This window comes from Falco biarmicus, chromosome 14, assembly GCF_023638135.1.
Source record: "Falco biarmicus isolate bFalBia1 chromosome 14, bFalBia1.pri, whole genome shotgun sequence".
Taxonomy (NCBI): Eukaryota; Metazoa; Chordata; class Aves; order Falconiformes; family Falconidae; genus Falco; species Falco biarmicus.
Window position 1 is genome coordinate 18,976,965 of NC_079301.1, and position 18,109 is coordinate 18,995,073.

General features: G+C 47.8%; 1 protein-coding gene across 6 annotated transcripts in view; it reads left to right on the forward strand.

The window, feature by feature from the left end:
* The window catches only part of GAB3 (GRB2 associated binding protein 3), a 69,236-nt gene extending 53,766 nt beyond the window's left edge, over positions 1-15,470 (forward strand). For 4 of the 6 annotated variants that reach the window (XM_056359563.1, XM_056359565.1, XM_056359559.1 and 1 more), the window contains 8 exons: positions 216-429; positions 879-1,357; positions 3,892-3,947; positions 5,086-5,341; positions 6,511-6,592; positions 8,310-8,412; positions 9,665-9,778; positions 10,779-15,470. In XM_056359563.1, the coding sequence (XP_056215538.1) occupies positions 216-429; positions 879-1,357; positions 3,892-3,947; positions 5,086-5,341; positions 6,511-6,592; positions 8,310-8,412; positions 9,665-9,778; positions 10,779-10,895 (1,421 nt within the window). In that variant the 3' untranslated portion in view covers positions 10,896-15,470. The remainder of the gene's footprint in view (positions 1-215; positions 430-878; positions 1,358-3,891; positions 3,948-5,085; positions 5,342-6,510; positions 6,593-8,309; positions 8,413-9,664; positions 9,779-10,778) is intronic. The other 2 variants (XM_056359560.1, XM_056359562.1) reach the window with 1 other exon arrangement.
* Positions 15,471-18,109: the final 2,639 nt, after the last annotated feature.

An 18,109-nucleotide genomic window follows, 5' to 3' on the forward strand; every position in this document is an offset into this window, starting at 1 on the left:
TCCTCGATTTGGCAGCTGGCTTACCCAGCCCAGACAGGGGGATCAGCTGCAAAACCAGCATCCCCTCTCCCCAGAATCAGTGTTTGCCTTGACCCATTGCTGCTCTGGGGTAGAACATCCCTGGTGCAAAGGCAAGCTGGTGGTGGCCAGGAGAGGCAGTGGGCCAGGGTGAGTCAGAGCCATCCCTCAGCCAGGGCCATCCGTTCCAATTGCAGGTTCAGTGGAGAGCCTGTCTCACACGACCTCGTCCCCACAGCCATCACCGGCTGCCTCCACCCATGCCTCCCGCATTGCTGATCCCTCCTCGGTCGACCATGCTGCTGCTGACGCGTCTGCTGCGGAAGAGACCCCCAGCGAGTCAGAGTCGGTCTTCCTCCCTGACTACCTCTTCCTCTCCAACTGCGAGTCGGGCAAGCTCAGCCACAACAGGTAGGTCTGGGATCTGTCAGATGCATCAGGCTGCAGCCACCCTCTGCCTGCCCAGTGATGGCCTAGGAAACTGGAGTAAACTGGTCCTTGAGCCCTGCCACTCAGGGTAGGCTCTCGAGCACAACAGGGACCAGCAGCCTAATCCAATTTACACAGGGTTTTTCATAGCATAGATTAGCAGTCGAGCATGTTGGCCCGGTCTCCTTCCAGGGTGGGTGGCTGGGGACCTCACATACAGCCCCCCTCCAGATGCCCTTTCTGCCTGCTGCTGCCCAAGGTGCTCCACAGAGTGCCTCAGCCCAGCTCAGGGGGACCTTCCACAGCCATAGGGAAGGAACAGATTTTGTGCCGAGCTGTGGGGTGGGTTTGGGTTTTTTTTTGCTGTGTGTTTGCTTGGTTGCAACCAGGAGAAAAGGAAGGCGTAGGTCCTGACCTCTGTCTCTCTGCAGGTGTGACAGCTGGTCGAATTCAGACAGATCTCTGGAGCAAACCTCATCGGATGATGTTTTTGTCGACTCCTTGCAGTCCCAGCCCTCCTTGTACCTTGTACAGCCATCCAGCGCTGGCACTGTGCACCAGGATGGGGCCCCACTGGCAAATCCCAGCACTGTGTCCAGGAACATAGACATTAGTGGGCCACCCAGTGACTTTTCCTCCTCTTCTCCACTGTTGGGGACACCGCTGACACCAACCTTTCAGATTGACAAGAGCCAAAACGCACTGCCCTACGGTGTAACCCAGCTGGACGTCCTGTCCAACACCCCCCCACCACGGCCACCCAAGCCAACCCACTTCTCAGACAGGAGAGGGGACGAGGTGGGTGGTGGAGCCCTCCAGAATGGGCACGCAGGGATCTGCCGGGCTCAGGTTGCTCTGGTGCCCAGGAGGATCTCCTTGTCCAGCTTGGACAACGTGAGGAACTGGAAAGGTGAGTGTATTTCCAAGAGCCAACAAAGCAGTACTGGTGTGAGGGATGGAGCTGCCCATGAGTGCAGAGTAGGCTCCCACCTCCCGTTGTGCCTTCCTGTCCTCCCCCCCTGCAAAATCATACACCACCCAAAGCAACCTGAAGTGCTTGTTTCAAATTAGTTAGCAGGCAGGATTCAGACCTGTCCCTCACATTCAGCTCCTGCTCTGTAAAACCCCCTCAGTGTGTACACACGGGCAGCGATCTGGTTGTGATCTCTTCAGGGTGACGACTTGCTAGTTTTCCATGTCCCCTCCCTCTCCACAAAAGAAAGCAGCAGAGAAATCAAAATGAAAAGCCAACCACTGAATCAGACCATGCCAAACTCTCTATTTATGCAGGTCCAAATGTGGGCTTGCACGTGGGAAATGCCTTTGTAGCTGCGCTGCTTCGCCGCATCCAGTCCTTTCTGTAACAGCAGCCTGACTTTGCAGCTTAGAGTAAAGAACGGGAAGCCAGGGAGACACTGGGGATGGGATGTAATCCAGGTTGAACCAGGGACTCTGTGAGTCCTTGAGCAAATCCCACTCTGTCCTTGCAGGGTAGCCTGAAAACCCACTGCGGAGCCAGGCTGTGCTGCAAAGCAAGCTCTGCTCTGAGCTGAGCTGATTTTTCCACTTGTTCTTGAAACATCGTCATCACAAACAGAAATAACAGTCAAAAACCAGTACATGCAGTATGGGAAAGTTTTATTTTGTGGAGCCACAGAACAGAGGGAGGCAGCTGGAATACCTGGCTGGAAATCATCAAGTATTTTGCAGTGATGTGTCATTTTTGATGGAGACAACGTAGGTTTCTAAGGACAAGTGACCTTTAGACTCTTGTAGTTTGAATGACCAACTGGTGTTTGGGGCTGTTAGATCTTGTTCTTAAAGCTCAGAAGTGAAAGCAAGGAGACCTCTGTCCAGCCTGTTTATCAGTGTACAAACAATTCTTGGAAGGTTTGTGGAGAAACACCCATCAATGGAATTGGTATTCTTAATTATCAGTTCCATTTGGTTGCTCCCTGAAAGGTGCTGCTCTTGCTTCTGCACATGTGCCGCTCTAATGCTGCCAGCCCACTTGAGACAGTTAATGTTCTTCCAACCCAATTTATGCCAAAATGTTTTTAAGAGGATTAAGTGGCCAAATGTCATGTTCTGCTACCGTGCTGCAAGGTTATCTCTGCCTGACAGGGGGCAGCAATGAATTAATTAGTGCTGCTATTTTTTCTTACCCTAAGTGCAGCTGAAACTATTTGAAAGGTTAAACTCTGTATTAAAATGTGTTTAACAAGACCAGAAAAGGAAACACAGAGAAAGCACCTGTCCTTCACCAGCTCCCAGAGTGAGCCCACTCGAGTTATTTACTTTATTATTTGCCCATGGCAACATGTAAAAGCTGAACAGATTTAATTAACCCAGTGCAAAGGCAGCGTACGCTGGTGGCGGCGCCACGAAGGGGAACAAGCTGTACATGTGTAAGGCACCTATATCCTGGCACCTGCCACAGCATTGTGCCTGAATGTCTCTTTACCAAAGTAAAAAATAAACATAGCTGCCCCAGGATAGTGGCTGCACCTATCTGAATGTGTATCCACACTAATAGTATCACTTTGTTCTTGTTTAGCACTTTTCCTTTTATGCTGATACCACTGCAAAGACCCTCAGTTGCAGCACAGTATTGACATCTCCACCGTGAGAGCAGGGGCTGGATTAACATGGTTGCAGGGTTTTAGGGTATTCCCACAGAAAAGCCATTTTCTGCACAGAAAATAATTTTCCAGAAAAGGAGGGTAGCTGTAAACATCATCCCAACTGAATGCTGGATTTCAGGTTTTTTGCCTTTTTCTTCAAAAGTAAAATTGACCTACACCAAGACAAAGGTCAGGCTGCACAAGGGGACGCTGTGACCGGTGACCTTTTCTCTGGCTGTTTGTTCTCCATCAGCTTCAGCCACTTGCACCACAGCAGCATTTCTGGGTGACAGAAGAATATTTCTCCTGCCGTTAAGTTCCCCCATGCACCCTCTCGACAATAACATGTACTTCCCTGGCACCTTACATACAGGGCTCCTAATAACTTTCCAAGCAATAATGAATTAAGATTTCCTACAGTCCATTTTCATGTAATTTCCCCAGTTTGACAGATGGGAAAACAGAGTGGGATTAGAGCAGGAGCTGGGTTTAAATTTTTGCTTGGTTGCTTGCTCTCCACACCACACCAGTCTTTCTCAGCAACTGCTTGTGCTACAGGAAGCGTAAGTTACAGCTGGATTGTACATGAACGTGTTTCTTGGTTTCATCAAACTTAAAATAGATGCAATAGCTCTTGAAATGCTGCTGAGTTGGTTCTGGTCTAAAGTGTCATTGGATTTCCTCATTTAGGATAAATACTAGGAGCTACGGAATCTTTATAAAGCTCTAGTTATTTTAGAGCCATATGCTTTACTCCAGAATGATCTCCGTAAGGTTGCACTGCCTTATCACATTTTTAATCACTTTTTTTATCTTGCAGCAGACATGGAAGGCAGTTCCTTAAGAAGTCGGGATAAGAGGCTTAGCTTGAATTTGGTAAGTACTCTGCTTGCATAAATTTTAAAGACTGGCACATTATGAACTTCAGAAAGTGAATCATTTCACATCCTGATATTCAGTCTTTTCTGTATTCAGCAGAAGAATTAAAAAAATGGACACAGTTGGCATTGGGCAACTTCTGCACTGCTGCTTCACAGCCACCAGAAGCCTTTGAGGGAAGGAGAGGCCACAACACTGAGCACCCTGGTTTTAGAACAGACTAATCCAGGTCTGTTGTGAAAAAGGGTGCTGGTAGCCTCAAGAATTAAACTGTTAACCAAGAGCACCTGAGAAAACTGCTTATCTCTTGAAAGAAAGGGTCTAAAGGAGCCTATCACTTCATGATCCTGAGGGATATCTTCTCTTTAGGATGTAGGAAAGTCCTCTGCTCTCAAAGTTCCTGTGATTCAGGGCTCTGTCACACCAAAGCCTCCTGATTCAGCCTTTGGCAGACGTGGCTGTATGTAGCACCATCACACAGCCGGTCTTCTGCCTGGCACTGGGTATTGTCCTCTGTGTAGGAGCTCCTTTGCTGCTTGTAAGTAAGCTCTGCTGGTGGGCAACTTAGATTTTTCTCCCCTTTGAACGCTTGTAAGGTTTAAGGTTTGTAATCAAGCTCTCTCACCACACAGCCAGCACTAACTTCACAAAATGAACGTCTAGTGTTTATTCCCAGCTATCAGGAGTAACTTGTAGGTCTGCGTGTCTGCTTTCTCAGCTTCCACATTTGCAAAAATCTAGTTCATCAGATGTTCTCCTTTCGTATGCCTTTTTGTACGAAGGAGCCTCCTTCATTTTATAGGTCAGAATTACTGCTGGGAGAGGCAAGTGCAGCCTCACTGAAGTTGGAGGATTTAACCTACTTAAGTCATCAATAAGTTTGGTTCTAGTTTCCGGCAATGACTTGCAAAGCTCAGAAGTGGACATCTCCAAAGCTGGAGTGTGCATCTGAACTCATGTGTTTGTCTCGTGTCTTTCCAGCTTCTGCCTCTCTGAAAGGTCACGTCGGGACTCTCCTGGCCTGGGGCTCAGCTCAGATCTGTTGCCAGCTCACAGCACCTCCTGGCTTGCAGGGGGTTAGCTATTCATTTATCAACCCATTTCTCTGTTTTTTTCCCCTCCTTTGCTTCTGAAGCCCTGTCGGTTCTCCCCGCTCTACTCGACCGCTTCAGACAGCACGGAGGACAGCTATGTGCCCATGCGCCCCAGCACCTCTCCCTCCGCGCCTGGCTCCGACTGTTCACCCGACGGCTACATCCCCATGAGCCCCGGCTCAGCCACGTTTACCTTCCCTGTCGTCAGCACTGAAAAACTCACCAGCCCATTACCTGAGCTTCCCTCGGACCTGGAGCCCCCTCCAGTGAACCGAGACCTCAAGCCTCGTAGGAAATGTAAGCCCAGACCTTAGGTGCAATTGGCAGCCAGGGGGTTCTGATAGTGGGGACATGGGTGACCTCCTTTGACAGTGTCCTCGGCACATTTTAAAGTGCTTCGTGTTCTAGAAGAGGGATTGAATGGCTGTGTAAGTGGCTTATAGTACTGTAACATATGAGGCGTCCGCAGGGTCATTTGTGAGCCGAGGAGGAGCATGCATATGCCCACTTGCACAGGCTGGGTGGCTGCGTTAGCACGGTGCCTGGCTTCAGATCCCCTCTGACTGCAAATGACCAAATGGATGTATCCTTGGAGAGACAGCAGACTAAATCCTGCAGCTCTGAAGTACGTGTACTGCTGTCTCACCAGCTCCCTGACCTTCCAGGAACAGGACATCCAAACATTCAAATACTCAAACTTGATGTGTGGGCTGTTGGTTAAACCTCTGTTGGGTAGGCGCAGCTGTCTTGGTTTAATTAGGAATTTCCTGCAGATGCTTTTACTGATGGTAATTTTCCACTCCTGCTTTTCATGGCATCTCCAAAATCCGGGTTGCACTTCCAGAGGGATATACTGGGGACAAAATTCAGCTTTGCAGTGGAGAAATTGCCTAAACCTAGCCTACATTAAAGCTCTTTGGGCTGCAGAGCCACAAGGCTGCTCAGAAAATGGTTCAAGAAATGCTACTAGAAAGTGGGGACAGAAATTTAGACCATTGCCAGGAAGCAAAGCAAGTTCAGGTCATTTCTTAGAAGGTTTTGAGAATGGAGTGGGAAATGTACATCAGCTGGTGAGAGGAATGATCTTCATGTCCACGTGTAGGAGCTTTTTGTTTAGAGGAGATCCCAAACCCTGTTTTGACCTGTAAGGCTGAACTGGCCTCTCCTCTCGAAAGCAGCGTATGCAGAGCAGATTTAAGGCAAGCACGTGGATCTCGTGGAGCATTTGCTCTCCTTATGTCGATTGTATTTATTCTGTTATTTTAGGGTAAATGGGGAACTTTGCTTTCCAGTGCTGACTGAAATGGTCATTTGTTACTGATTTCTGTCTTGGTTATATCAGTTATGTTCTGTGAAATACTCTGTTAGTTTCTTGCTGTTAATATAGAACTGCATTTCTCTAAACAGTCTGTACTTTTGATTAGCTCTGCTACTGGAAATGTAGTTTCTTTTGTATCTACTTGCAGCGCGGCCACCCCCTCTGGACTTGAGGAACCTCTCCACAATCCGGGAGCATGCTGCCGTGACCAGGATGTGGACTGTGCCTTAGTAAGTCAACAAGAAACCTGCCATTCCAATCTTCTAAGCATTAACATTGTGGAATGGAGTTAAAAATAACTTATCACATCCCACAAGAAACAGTTTCCTGGCAAAGTCCACAAACAAAAATTCCCCAGGGCTCCTTCCAGCATCCCTCAGGCTCTGGCTGTCTCTGAAAAGCCAGGCTCCCTTTCACAACAGGCAGCTCCAGTGTGTTCAGCATCACGCAGTGATGCTCAGTCTGTTTTGAAGATTCCTTTTGAAAAGGTGGGAGCTGGTCTGCACTCTGGTGTGGCTGCTGAGATGGTTAAAAGCTTCGCATGCCTTATTTATTTTTTCCAAGGTGATAGAGCCATTTTTGTTCCCGAAAATTAACATAGCAAAAGAGAACCAGGTAAGATAAAGACCTGCCTGACTTGTAGCCTCAGTGTAGACTTCTGCATACTGCAATTCTGCCACACTGCAATTCAGACTTGATCTGTTGGCGTGACCTTTTGTCACTGGAAATTAGTTGTGGGGTAAACACAAGTGCTTTTCGTCCCAAAGCCCAGGTAGTATGAACAGATGATACTGTGGGGCTCCAAGGGCAGCAAAGGACTTATCTTCAGGGAGCTCCTGAGCAGGGGAGGACTGCAGCCTGCTGGCTGGGGGGATCTTGGCACTGCGGGGAAGAGCTGACAGGAGAGCCAGCTGTGCTGAAGTGTCTGTGCAAACGCCGAGAATTCCCACCAACCTCCTCTGCATGCCCCAAACACTCCGGAAAATGGGGTTTTTTGCTAGGATTAGTGCCAGACAGGGCGCTTGCACTCCCCTACCTCAGGTAGTCATTTGGAGGGCAAAAGGGACACGAGCCAGGCATTTTCCCAGTTGCAGACCCCTCCCTCAGCCATGCAGTGCAAAGCCGGTTAAGCCCTTTGGCACTGCCTGCCGCATGCTGCCTGTTAGGGAAACCCAGTAGCCTGCCTTCCAAGCATCCCTGCCAGAGTGCTGTGGTTAATTAGTGCTGACACAGTGCAGAGTCCTGAAGGATAACGAGCTCGGAGGGAGTTTGCACGTTTTACATTAACAAAACTAAAAAAGAAGTATGGCCGGAACTAATAAAGCAAAAGGAATTATACTGTTCATGCTGCACAAAGTGGCCATCTAATTTCCTAATAACTAACCCCATTGTGCTAGCCCGCAATAATTTACTCACGATATACCTCTGACAGTTATGTTAGTGGAAGACATTTCCTTGTACAAGGGCTGAGTCACAGCCAGCCCCATAGCTCAGGCAGCACGTGTTTACGCTGCGTTCAAAGCCAGACAAGTTCCTCTGCATGCACCTCCAGTGGCTGATTAACTCACATCGACCTCCAAAATGTAGATACCCACGCAACTCAGTAGCTGCCCCTTTGGCACATATTACCCAAATGAATGATATCCATCTCTGTGCCCCTTGTTGGAGAATTCCTCCAATGTTTTATGCTTTCTGTCAAACCAGAGATGGCAAACTTTCATAAATCCCAGTTAAAAAAAAAAAAACAACACACAAAAGCCAACAGAACCACTCATAAGCAATATAGCATACTTTTTCTAGAACTAAGGAGTGGGTTTGGACATCCTCTCCATAAAGTCTGCAGCGTTAGTGTGAGTTTATTCACCATATGGACTGTGTCAGGCTTTGGCTTCATTTCAGAGCATCTGTAAGATGCTTCCTTAACCTCTCCTGTGTTTTTCTTCATAGCAATCGAATGAGCTTTATCTCACCAGAAAGAGACGGTATTAATTCAGCAAGAATATTTGCCAATTCAGTTTCCGGAGAAGAGGAAGAAAGTTACATTCATATGGTAATCTTCATTTTCACACAGCCATCCTTTGCTTTATTCTGCTCTGTCACATTGATGGAGAATGCAGAAGTTTGTTTTCTAAGAAAAAATGTTGAGGAGGTTTGTCCTTTGCCTTCTGTTTTTTTTTTAAAAATGATGAAACGTTTTTAAACCAAAGACACTGGGGCCAATTTACGGAGAGATAAGGGAAGCCCTTCTTCTGCTCTGCAGAACTCAGCTGTTCACCCACGAATGTTGCTGAGCAGTTCCAAGAGATCACAGGGATCAGCCATATTTACATGAGAACTCATTAAGGCAAAGGAAAATTAAATCTTTTCACCTTTTAAAAGTGTGCCCCTGCAAAATCTCCTAGGAAATGACAGAAAGCCGTTAGTGCACTTCCTAAAGAAACACACCAAATATTGTGCAGAAACAGAACTCCCATTAAAGTCTCTTATTGCTTCTGCTTTGGCTGGTGGCACTAACCCCACTTCCCATCCCATGAAAGAAGAACATCTGGCTTTGTGGCTTCCTTTTCTTCATTCACTCTTTAGCCATATCTTGCAAGAGACCAGAATCTCAGTTTCCTTTGAATTTTAGGTGGAAATGGATCTCAAATCCCTTAATCTGAGCCAATGTCTGCAGATTTGGCTCCATAGCCAGCGCCCAGTGGCAACGGCTATAGAAATATATTGCAAAACTGACGACAATTCCCATGAACCATAGTCTCAAATTTTAACCCACACCTCTACTAGATCAAAATCTGCTCAGCAGGGCAGTTCCAGCTGCAGCTACTCCCCATTTGATTCTTCTAGTCAAATAAAACCTCCCATACATTTGTGGTTATCCGTGATTTTTCTGAAATTAATTTTCAGTTGCTAGATTTGAACAGAATTATCACCATTTCTTCAAACGCGTAGTATGCTGATGGTTAAGAGGGCACCCCTGTGAATCTGAGCCTTCCGAGGGCTTGGGTTGAGAAGCTGGGCGTAAGTCCTCCTTGATAACATGGAATGAAAATCAGTCTGGTTTGCTTGTTTTGCTATAATTACCAGGAGAAAAAGACGCTCCCCGTTTCTTTATGCCATCCTGCAATTATTCGGTGCTATCCTGTGGTCAGTCAACAGATGTACCCTTGGCATAAAAAATGACATGGGTGCTGACCCTCCTCCCTTGTGTTCTGCCAGCCGAGTCTCCAACCTGCGGTTGTGGTCCTGCTTCCTTTTAGCATCATGTTTTAAGAGCATTAAAAGTTTCTTTTCTTTCCCGACAGGAACACAGACAGGCAACATCTCCATACAGTGGTGCTTTTCCATGGACAAGGAAATCTAACCTTGATTACTTAGCATTGGATTTTAATTCTGCTTCCCCATCCCCTGTACAGAAGGTATGAGTCATCTGAAAACCCCCACAGCCTCCTATCTTTCTGTCCGTTGGGAGGAAAACAGGACTGAGGGTCACACTCTGCTAGGTGCCCGAAGCATCGTAGTGAAGCCAGTCGTGTTGCCAGCTGACTGCATTTGTGGCAGGCCCAAGATTAATATAATAAAAGCACTATTAGGGTGATGGCCAAGTGTCCTTAGCGTGACTCATAGGGATGCCATTAACGCGAGCTCGGCAGAGGGCACGAGACTGCGCTGGGATGTGCAGCCACGAGGGCTCGTGGGCAAGTTTGTTGGTGCTTACAGGGTCTCTGCCTGCTCTTCCATTTTCATCAAGTCTCCACAAAACCTTTCCTGCTAGTTTTTCCCCAATTCTCTTTGCAATAACAAGTTTACAGCCCATGATAAATTCACGGGGTAAAACTGTACCATCTCTTGTAACACAGCAAAATGTGCATCTTTATTCTCACATCACCAAAAGCATTTCAATTTCCTTAGCAATGCTCAGAAAATAGATTCCTTGCTCCAAAGAGTTTATGACCTGCCTAGGTGGTGGGTAGGTACCACTGCAAAGCGACAAACTGTTGGTGGTTTGGGCCATTTTGTCTCCTGTGTGTAGTTTCCCGCATCAGCTAGTACTCCTGCATGCAAAAGACTCAAGACTCCTAAGCTTTCTTATTTAAACCCTCCTTGTAGTTAAAATGCAGTTAGGTCATCCCTGCAGCAGGATCACTCAGATGAGAAGAGAATGATTATCTGGAAATAGCCAGAACAGCACGTTTTCCCCACTCACTGTGCTGGACTGAGTGACAGGGTGACAGATGGATAATTATAGCTAAAGCAGGCTGTAAAGCAATGCTTTTGTCAGCTGATGACACTGTGAGCTTCAAGGTGAAGCAATCAAGGAACAAGGGAAAGGGAAAACAGAAAGTCAAGCCAAGTTTCACTAGCATCCCTTTTCAACCCTAAAATTAATACATCGTTTTTTTCCTTTCTCTCATGCAGAAACCTTTTCTCTCAGAGGAGCAGAGAGTGGACTATGTCCAGGTGGATGAACAGAAGACTCAAGCTTTACAGAACACTAAGCAGGAATGGACAGATGAGAGACAATCAAAAGTCTAAAGGAAGAAGCTTTGGGATCTGGAGGATATATATATATTTTTTTTTGCACTGGAACCACAATGTTAATGAAGCAGCTATCACAGTAGAGTTCAAAGGCAGAGAGTTGTAAGTGGCTTACAGTCCGTAGAGGAATGGCCTTTTTAATGGAAACCTTTGATTTCAGCTGGAAATAGTATGTTGAATGAGTGAGTGGTTCACTGATGATTAAAGTAATGCATTACCCTTTTTACTGCCCTTACCAGTAAGCTACATGGTACCATTTTTTGGCATGATTCTGCGACGAGTCATACATTTAACGTTAACAAATCCACTACAAGTTGCATTAATCTAGTTAGTCCTGCCTTCTCCTGTGTTGCATAATTCCTAGTTGCTAAAGCTATTTTTTTATATTCCTACAAATACTGCGGGTGCTCAGAGTGCTTTTATGGCAGCGAGCATCTGACAGGTATTGGTGACTAATCAACTAAGGGCTAAAATACTGAAACAATAAAAAGAACTTTTTAAATACTTAGTGCTTAAGCGAAGAGGATTTTGGAAAATATTTTTCCCCTGGGTTTAAAAGTCTGACTCTGAGCTGATGCTGTCAGAAAACTCCAAACAGCACTACGTACTGAGGGGACTGGAATGCTGGTCTTTGACCCTCTGGGCGACGGTCATTGTGTTAAGCTTCTTCCCTCCGTTGTGGCTCATACTTGTCGCCTTTCTGTCTGATGTTTTCTCCCCTGTCTTGAGGAGCGTCGTCGCACAGCGCAGCGCAGCACAGCTGCTCCTCTAGCAGGAGGCTGCAGGCACACAGCTCTTGGCTGGCCAAAAAATAGAAAGGGAAGCTGTGAGCCTGTTTCGGCAAGTCTTGGGAGAACTGGCGAAGGATCAAGAATGCTTTCATCTGAACTGCAGAAGAAATGCCATTGGAACTGCTGGTAGCAGTCGTCAAACTGATTGTTTCACTAGACCCACCCCCCCAAAAAAAAAAGAGAATTAGGAAGTGCAGTGTGCTCTGAGAGAGGCGAGCAGGCCTGCCAAAATAAAACAACAATGAGCTTATGCGGCATGAGGACCTCTGTGTTCAGGAAGCTTATCTACCTTGGGACTTGTTGCAGGCACTATCTCAGGATCGCATATGTGTATAGTTTATAACATATTTAACTTGAAAAGCTTGGCCGCAATCTTTATTTTAAGGTGGCACACAGCCACTTGAATGGTGGAAGTATGCAGTACCGCTGAGCGACCCACACTGGATTTGATCCTGGCAGGCTTCGCTCGCATAGGTAAGTCCTGCTGGCTGTGAGAGGTCCGATCCTCTCGGCGAGGATGGGCGGAAAGCTTTCCTCTTTGACGGTGCCAAGTCACCGGCCTCCCTTCGCGTGCCTGTTGCTACCACACTGTATTACTGTAATGTGACATCCCAAAAATGCTGATTTACCAAACAGAGGTCGTAGAAATGTCACTGCAGAACCCACTGGCATTTCCAGGCTCCTACTTGCTGTCCTCTGTGCACCCACTCTGCTTCAGCCATTTGGGCACTCCGGGAGGCCGAGAGACACGGCCGAGCCACACGTCCTGCTGGAGAGGCGGCGTAGCTGACGGAAACACCATTTTCCTCCTACCTCAAGACAGCTGAAGTGCTTGCAAGCCTCACTGCTGCTTTAGCACACATACAAAGCTGGGGATCCGTGGTGACCAGGCTCTAATTAGCTTACCCTGCAAGACCGACGAGGTTCACCGGCGCCTTTATTGACTCTGGGGCAAACTGGGCACCCAGGCTTGCGGGCGTCAAGTGTCCTGGACCAGAGCTGCTTGGAAAACCGGGGTTTGTACTGCAGATAGCTGACCTGCTGTCTCCTCCTACGCTCTCCCTGCCCACCAAAGCTCTAAACCGAAAGTTGGTGTTGGTAAAAGTTTTGCAAAGAATTCAGACTTTTCCATAGAAATCCTGTCTGTCTGGTGTGAAATTTAGTTTTGTTAAAACCTACTTGTTTTGTCCTAAAACTGCTGTAGGAGAGGCCTGAGCAGCCATGCCCTGGGTGTGGTGCTGCTAAAGGGGAAGTGGGTTTGGGGAGAGGCGGTGGAGATCGGCGCCGCCACGGAGGTGTTTGAGATGTTCGAGAGACGTAAGCAAGGAAGGGCCACAGTTAGAGTCGTGTGCCTTTCTGCTCAAAAGAGCTGCCTTTCTTTCAGGGTGTACAAATAACACTTGTCACGGAAAGCTTTTGGTGTGTGCTGCAGTGCTAAAAGAGCAGCTAAGGCGCGTGTCACAGCAGGGGACAGGGAACATCCCCACGGGCAGGTGAAACTGCTGTGCTGCTGCAGATCCCAAATCGCAGGGTGACGGCACAGCGGCCTCCGAGGCGGCCTGCGATAGCGGACAGATCAGCTCGTGTTTGACCGGAGCAGTTCTTTTCATGCTGTCAGAAAATCTGAAGTAGAAAAACACCAAGTTATTGGAGACAACTGAGTCACTTGTTATTCTAGTTTATTGTAAAAATATTTAAACTTTGAGAAACCTGGTTAAGGGAGCATTCAGAAGGTTAGAAAAGAAAGAGCTCTTTTGGTATTTTTTCCCCCCCTAAAAGGACATAAACATATAGCTTGGCAGGGACTGTCCTTAGATCAGAACGGCCCCCTTTCAACTTCCATGTGTCCCCTGCTAGCCCCCACCGCTCTCTTACGTTGATCATATGCTGGTCATTGGTTTCTAACTTCCACTTTTTAACTAAAAGCTAAGTTTGGGGGTTTATTCAGATTTTTCATTTAAGGTCTGGCTTTGCTTTCGGCTCCAGGCTCTGTGATACGCATTCTTGCGTAAGCACCACACGTAAACCAGGAACAATTAAAACAAAATTAAAAAAACAGTTTTAAAGGCAGAGAGGTCCTCCCCCAAGGCTTTTATTTTTTTGTTTTAGTCAAATTCAACAATACTCGGAAGAGGGTAAGGAGGAGGGGGATCGGGGGAGGATGGCAAAGGCTGGACCTGCTGTGGCCACCCCATCATTAGGGATGCTGGCGGTCAGGGAGCTGCTGCAGCCCCTGCTGTAGCGCCCTACGGGTGCTACATAGCAGAAAGGAGTCCCTGGTTGAAGTCTGTTCTTAACTACTCATCCCTTGGCCAAAGAGGAAAGAAAACCCATGAAAGCACCTGAAAATTGAGTCAGCTTTTGACAGCATCACGTCTGACAGCGTAGCCCAGGCAAGAGCCCATGGCTGGCACTGGCTCTGGGGTCAGCCAGGAACACTGCTGGTAGTGTCTTCCTTTTGCTGGGGGTCGGTTCTGGTGTTATTTGTGTGTATTTCTTTAAAAAGTATCATGAGAGCTGATGCAGAGAGAGGCTGTGCACCTAAATGAGAGTGGGACAGCCAGTGGTTCCTTAGGAAACTCCCATCTCCTGGGAGGACGGGCATTGCCTGGCTCAGCACTTGCTGTGCCTTCTCCAGCACCACCAGTGTTCCTGGTTTAAAAGGGAGAGGAGCGCTCAAGGAGCAGCATGGTTCTCGCTTGATGGGAAAGGTCACGCTGTGGGGTTGCCAGCTGAAGCTGGGTTGCAGGACGATGTAGGACACAAACAAGCGAAATGGTTTCAGACCTGTGGTTGGTGTTGGGGTGATCAGCTGGGATCCCCCTGCGGCTGGCACGGCCGGTGAGCGGGCCAGCGTGCCGGCACCCAGGCACGGGAGGGAGGAGACCAGCGATGAGATGGAGCTCTTGTACTGAAATCTGTGGCCACTGTATAACAAAATAGCCTGCGACAAACACCTGCTTGAAATACTTCCTAAAGAATCGTAATGAAATCAATTCGATCAGTTCCTTCCTGGAGCGATTTCAGTGCTGAACTGGGAGTTACACACATTCCCAACGTCTTTATTCCGCTCGGGTTTAACAGGGCCTTATTCTGCAGTCTTGCCATGATCACGCGTTTAAGCAAGGCGTAGCAGGATGCAAAGTTTGTTTGCTTTTAGGTCTAAGCTGTTTTTTCCGTTTATAATGCCTTTATTACAGGAGGCAGCATTAAATTCTTTACTGGCAGATAGGAACACTTTACCTGAGAAAAGTCAACAGCCATTTAGCTGGAGCCAGGTGCTTTCGGCCAGCTCACTTTTGCCAGCAGTAGCGCCTGCTCGCTTCCATGTCGCTAATTACATCGTAAGTGTAGATTTTGGAGTTGCATTCACTTGAAGTGATTCAGTGGTTTAGTAATTCAAAGACCATCAGATGCTGTGATGAGAATGAAGCACAGGGCAATGCCTTTTCTTTGTTCCCGTTCCGCAAAACTTGCTCAGGTCTTAAAAAAAAAAAATAAATAAAAAAGCCACCAAAATAGCAGACTTTTGCCATGTCAAAGCCAGAATATTTTTTGTTCAAATAAAAATAAACTTTTGTCTTGTGCAAATGAAGCATTATACGTTTTTTGTATTTGTAAATCTGTGGGGAAGCATTAAACAATCATCTCTGTTACGAAGGAGTAAGTCATTGATAGAGGGAAGGGGCTCACCTTCCTGATGTTTCATTGTAACGTTTGTTGTATATATTTGCACATTAAACTGTATATCTTTTTTCTAATAAATTAATATAAAATATAACTGTGATTTTTCATTATTTTGATAAGCAAAGGTGCCTATGGGGAAAACTTCCACATTTTTCATTTAACGCTTTTTCCATTCTCAAGATACTTTTAATTTTTAATTGTAATTAATTTAATTTTAAAATTAGACTGTGACTTGGTCATATAAATTATTTAGAGGAAAATTCAGACAAATTAGCAAACAGATTTCTTACACAGGTATATCAGGAAGATTATTTGCAGGTGACTTGAGAAACAAATAACCAAATTACAACCTGGGCTCATGTCAGGATCCTCCATGGACCTGGGTAAGTTGCAGTGCCCCTGACCCTGCCCCTGACCCTGCCCCATCCCCTGCCCCAGCCCCTGCCCCAGCCCCTGGCCCTGACCCTGACCCTGACCCTGACCCTGCCCCAGCCCCTGCCCCAGCCCCTGCCCCTGCCCCTGCCCCGCTGCTGCCACTGCCGTGGCCAAGGGGCAGGAAGGGGCCGCGCTTGCTGACCGAAGACGAAGGCCACAAGCACAAATTTGTTCTGCATATGCTCTGGGCTTGGATACAAAGAGTGGTTGTTATTTAACCTGATCCTTTAATTGCTCTGTGCTGAGGAGCGTCGTGGCTGTTAATGTAATTTCCACACGCAGCGAGCTGGGGACACGGGATCCTTTCAACATGCGTGTCTCGGGATTTTGCGGATGAAAGGAGGCACTCCTTGGGAGCAGAGCTGAGCAAGCCTAGCTGCTAAGAAGCAAGGTAGTTTGGGAGCCAGTTTATTTATTGCTTCAGGCAAGTGTCACTTTTGGATCTGCGTGCTTTGTGCTGCTGGCTGGATACCGCTGCGGTGAATCGAGGGACTTGTTGCGCTTAGAGAGCAAATTGATGGAAACTTGGCTGCAGGAGCCAGCACAGGCACGGGTAATTCAGATAAGCCTGTGCCCGGGGGCTTGATACAAGGGAACTGCATGACATTTTGTGTTCAGGCTTACAGGGAGGGCAGGTCGGATAAAAGGTCAGATAAAGTCTGACTGCCGGTTTACGTTTATGGGCTGCTTCCACGTCCTCTCTCCAGCGGAGATGGGGACGGCCCTGTCGGCAGGGAGTGCTTCCCAGAAAAGTGACCTCCCTCTCCTGCACCAGCTTCCACACCCTGGGAGGGAAGCAAGCCGTGCCAAAGCCACCCATGGGCTACTTCCCAGAGCAGCAGAGCTGGTTGCCACGGAGGGTCCCAGCACCCGGAGCATCCCTGCAGGCAGGGACACGGGAGCCAACAGCCTCTGAGCTCGCGGTCAGGAGACTGGGCTCTGCCCGTAAACGGTGCTGAAACAAAGCAGCAGGAGGCTGCACAAAACTCAGGAAGCTCTCAGACGTCTCGCGCCTCTCTGCAAAATACTCTGGTGATTAGATAATAAGAGTAAGGAGAGAAAACTGATAGCAAAAAGTATGACTGTGTAAGCACTTGGTAGAGGTTAGCCCCTCTAATCGCATCCGCAGCTTCAGACCGTGTCAAACACTTCCCTGAAGCAACAAGCCTCGGAGCAGCCAGCCGGTTCCCAAACCCAGGTCATCTTCACGGGGCACGAAGCACAAGCCCTTCCAAAAAGGCAGTAATTCCCTGTTGCCCCAGTGCTTTTTGTCTCTTTAACTCCTTGGGTTAACAATTTGCTTTATTTTTTGCCAAAGTGCAATTGCTTTGGTCTTTTTTAGCCTGAGATGCTTACTAGGGCGCCGCCTTAAAAACGGGCATCCCTGCGTAATCGCGCCCACGCTGGGGGCTGTACCAACACAGGGCTGAAGGTCTTGGGCCACAGAGGTGATAGCTCATTTCTCTCCAGTAGATCTTCAAGAGCTTTGGTAAAGGCACTTGCACTTTATTTCTAATTTTTCATGTGCACTTTGAGAGGCAGTGACTGCCTCAGGGCCAGCGGCAGAGACACCTGGGTCTGCGGAGTCCTGCCCTTTTGCCAGCAGCTAATGCAGGCTGCACGCTGTGTTTTCACAGGTCTTAAGATCTGTGCTTCCCCATCAAACAGCATCTAAAGCTCCTCTTCCAGTTGTTTAGGGCAGAAGGGCTTTGCTCTATGCGTTATACATATTAAAGGAGCGCGCTGGGTGCTGGCAGCACCACAGCCAGCCCTTAAACACAAAGATTGCGCCTGGCGGAGGCTCAGCCCCTTCCCACCTGGGGAGCTGATCCCGGGCCCTGTTGTAATGCAGGAGTGAGCAGGGAGAGCCCCAACCTTTCATTCACTGTCTTGTTTTGTTCTACTTTGATAATTGATTTTCCTTTCACATCCGATTTTAGCATAAGCGCATTGTTATACAGCTCCAACACGCCCTGCTCTGACAGCTCGGGGATCGTGGCGCCAGCAAATTCAGCGCTGTGTGACAGCCTGAAAAGCCCGTGCCCTGCTGGGTGGGCTCTCATTGAGGGCTTCAAAGCTTAACGTGGTTTTGGGGTATTCTCCTTGCATGTGTTTGTGGCGACTGTTGCAGTTTGGTTTGCCTCGTCATTCAAAAATGTTCCGCACTTTGTCCGGGAGCTCAGCTACTTGCAAGTGCCTCTGACTATGCCGCTACCTACAGACACTTGGGTTTCTACTGCTACTGTTGTTTCTTAGGCTCCTTCCCCACTTGAACAGTACAGGGGAAAGACCTGCTCT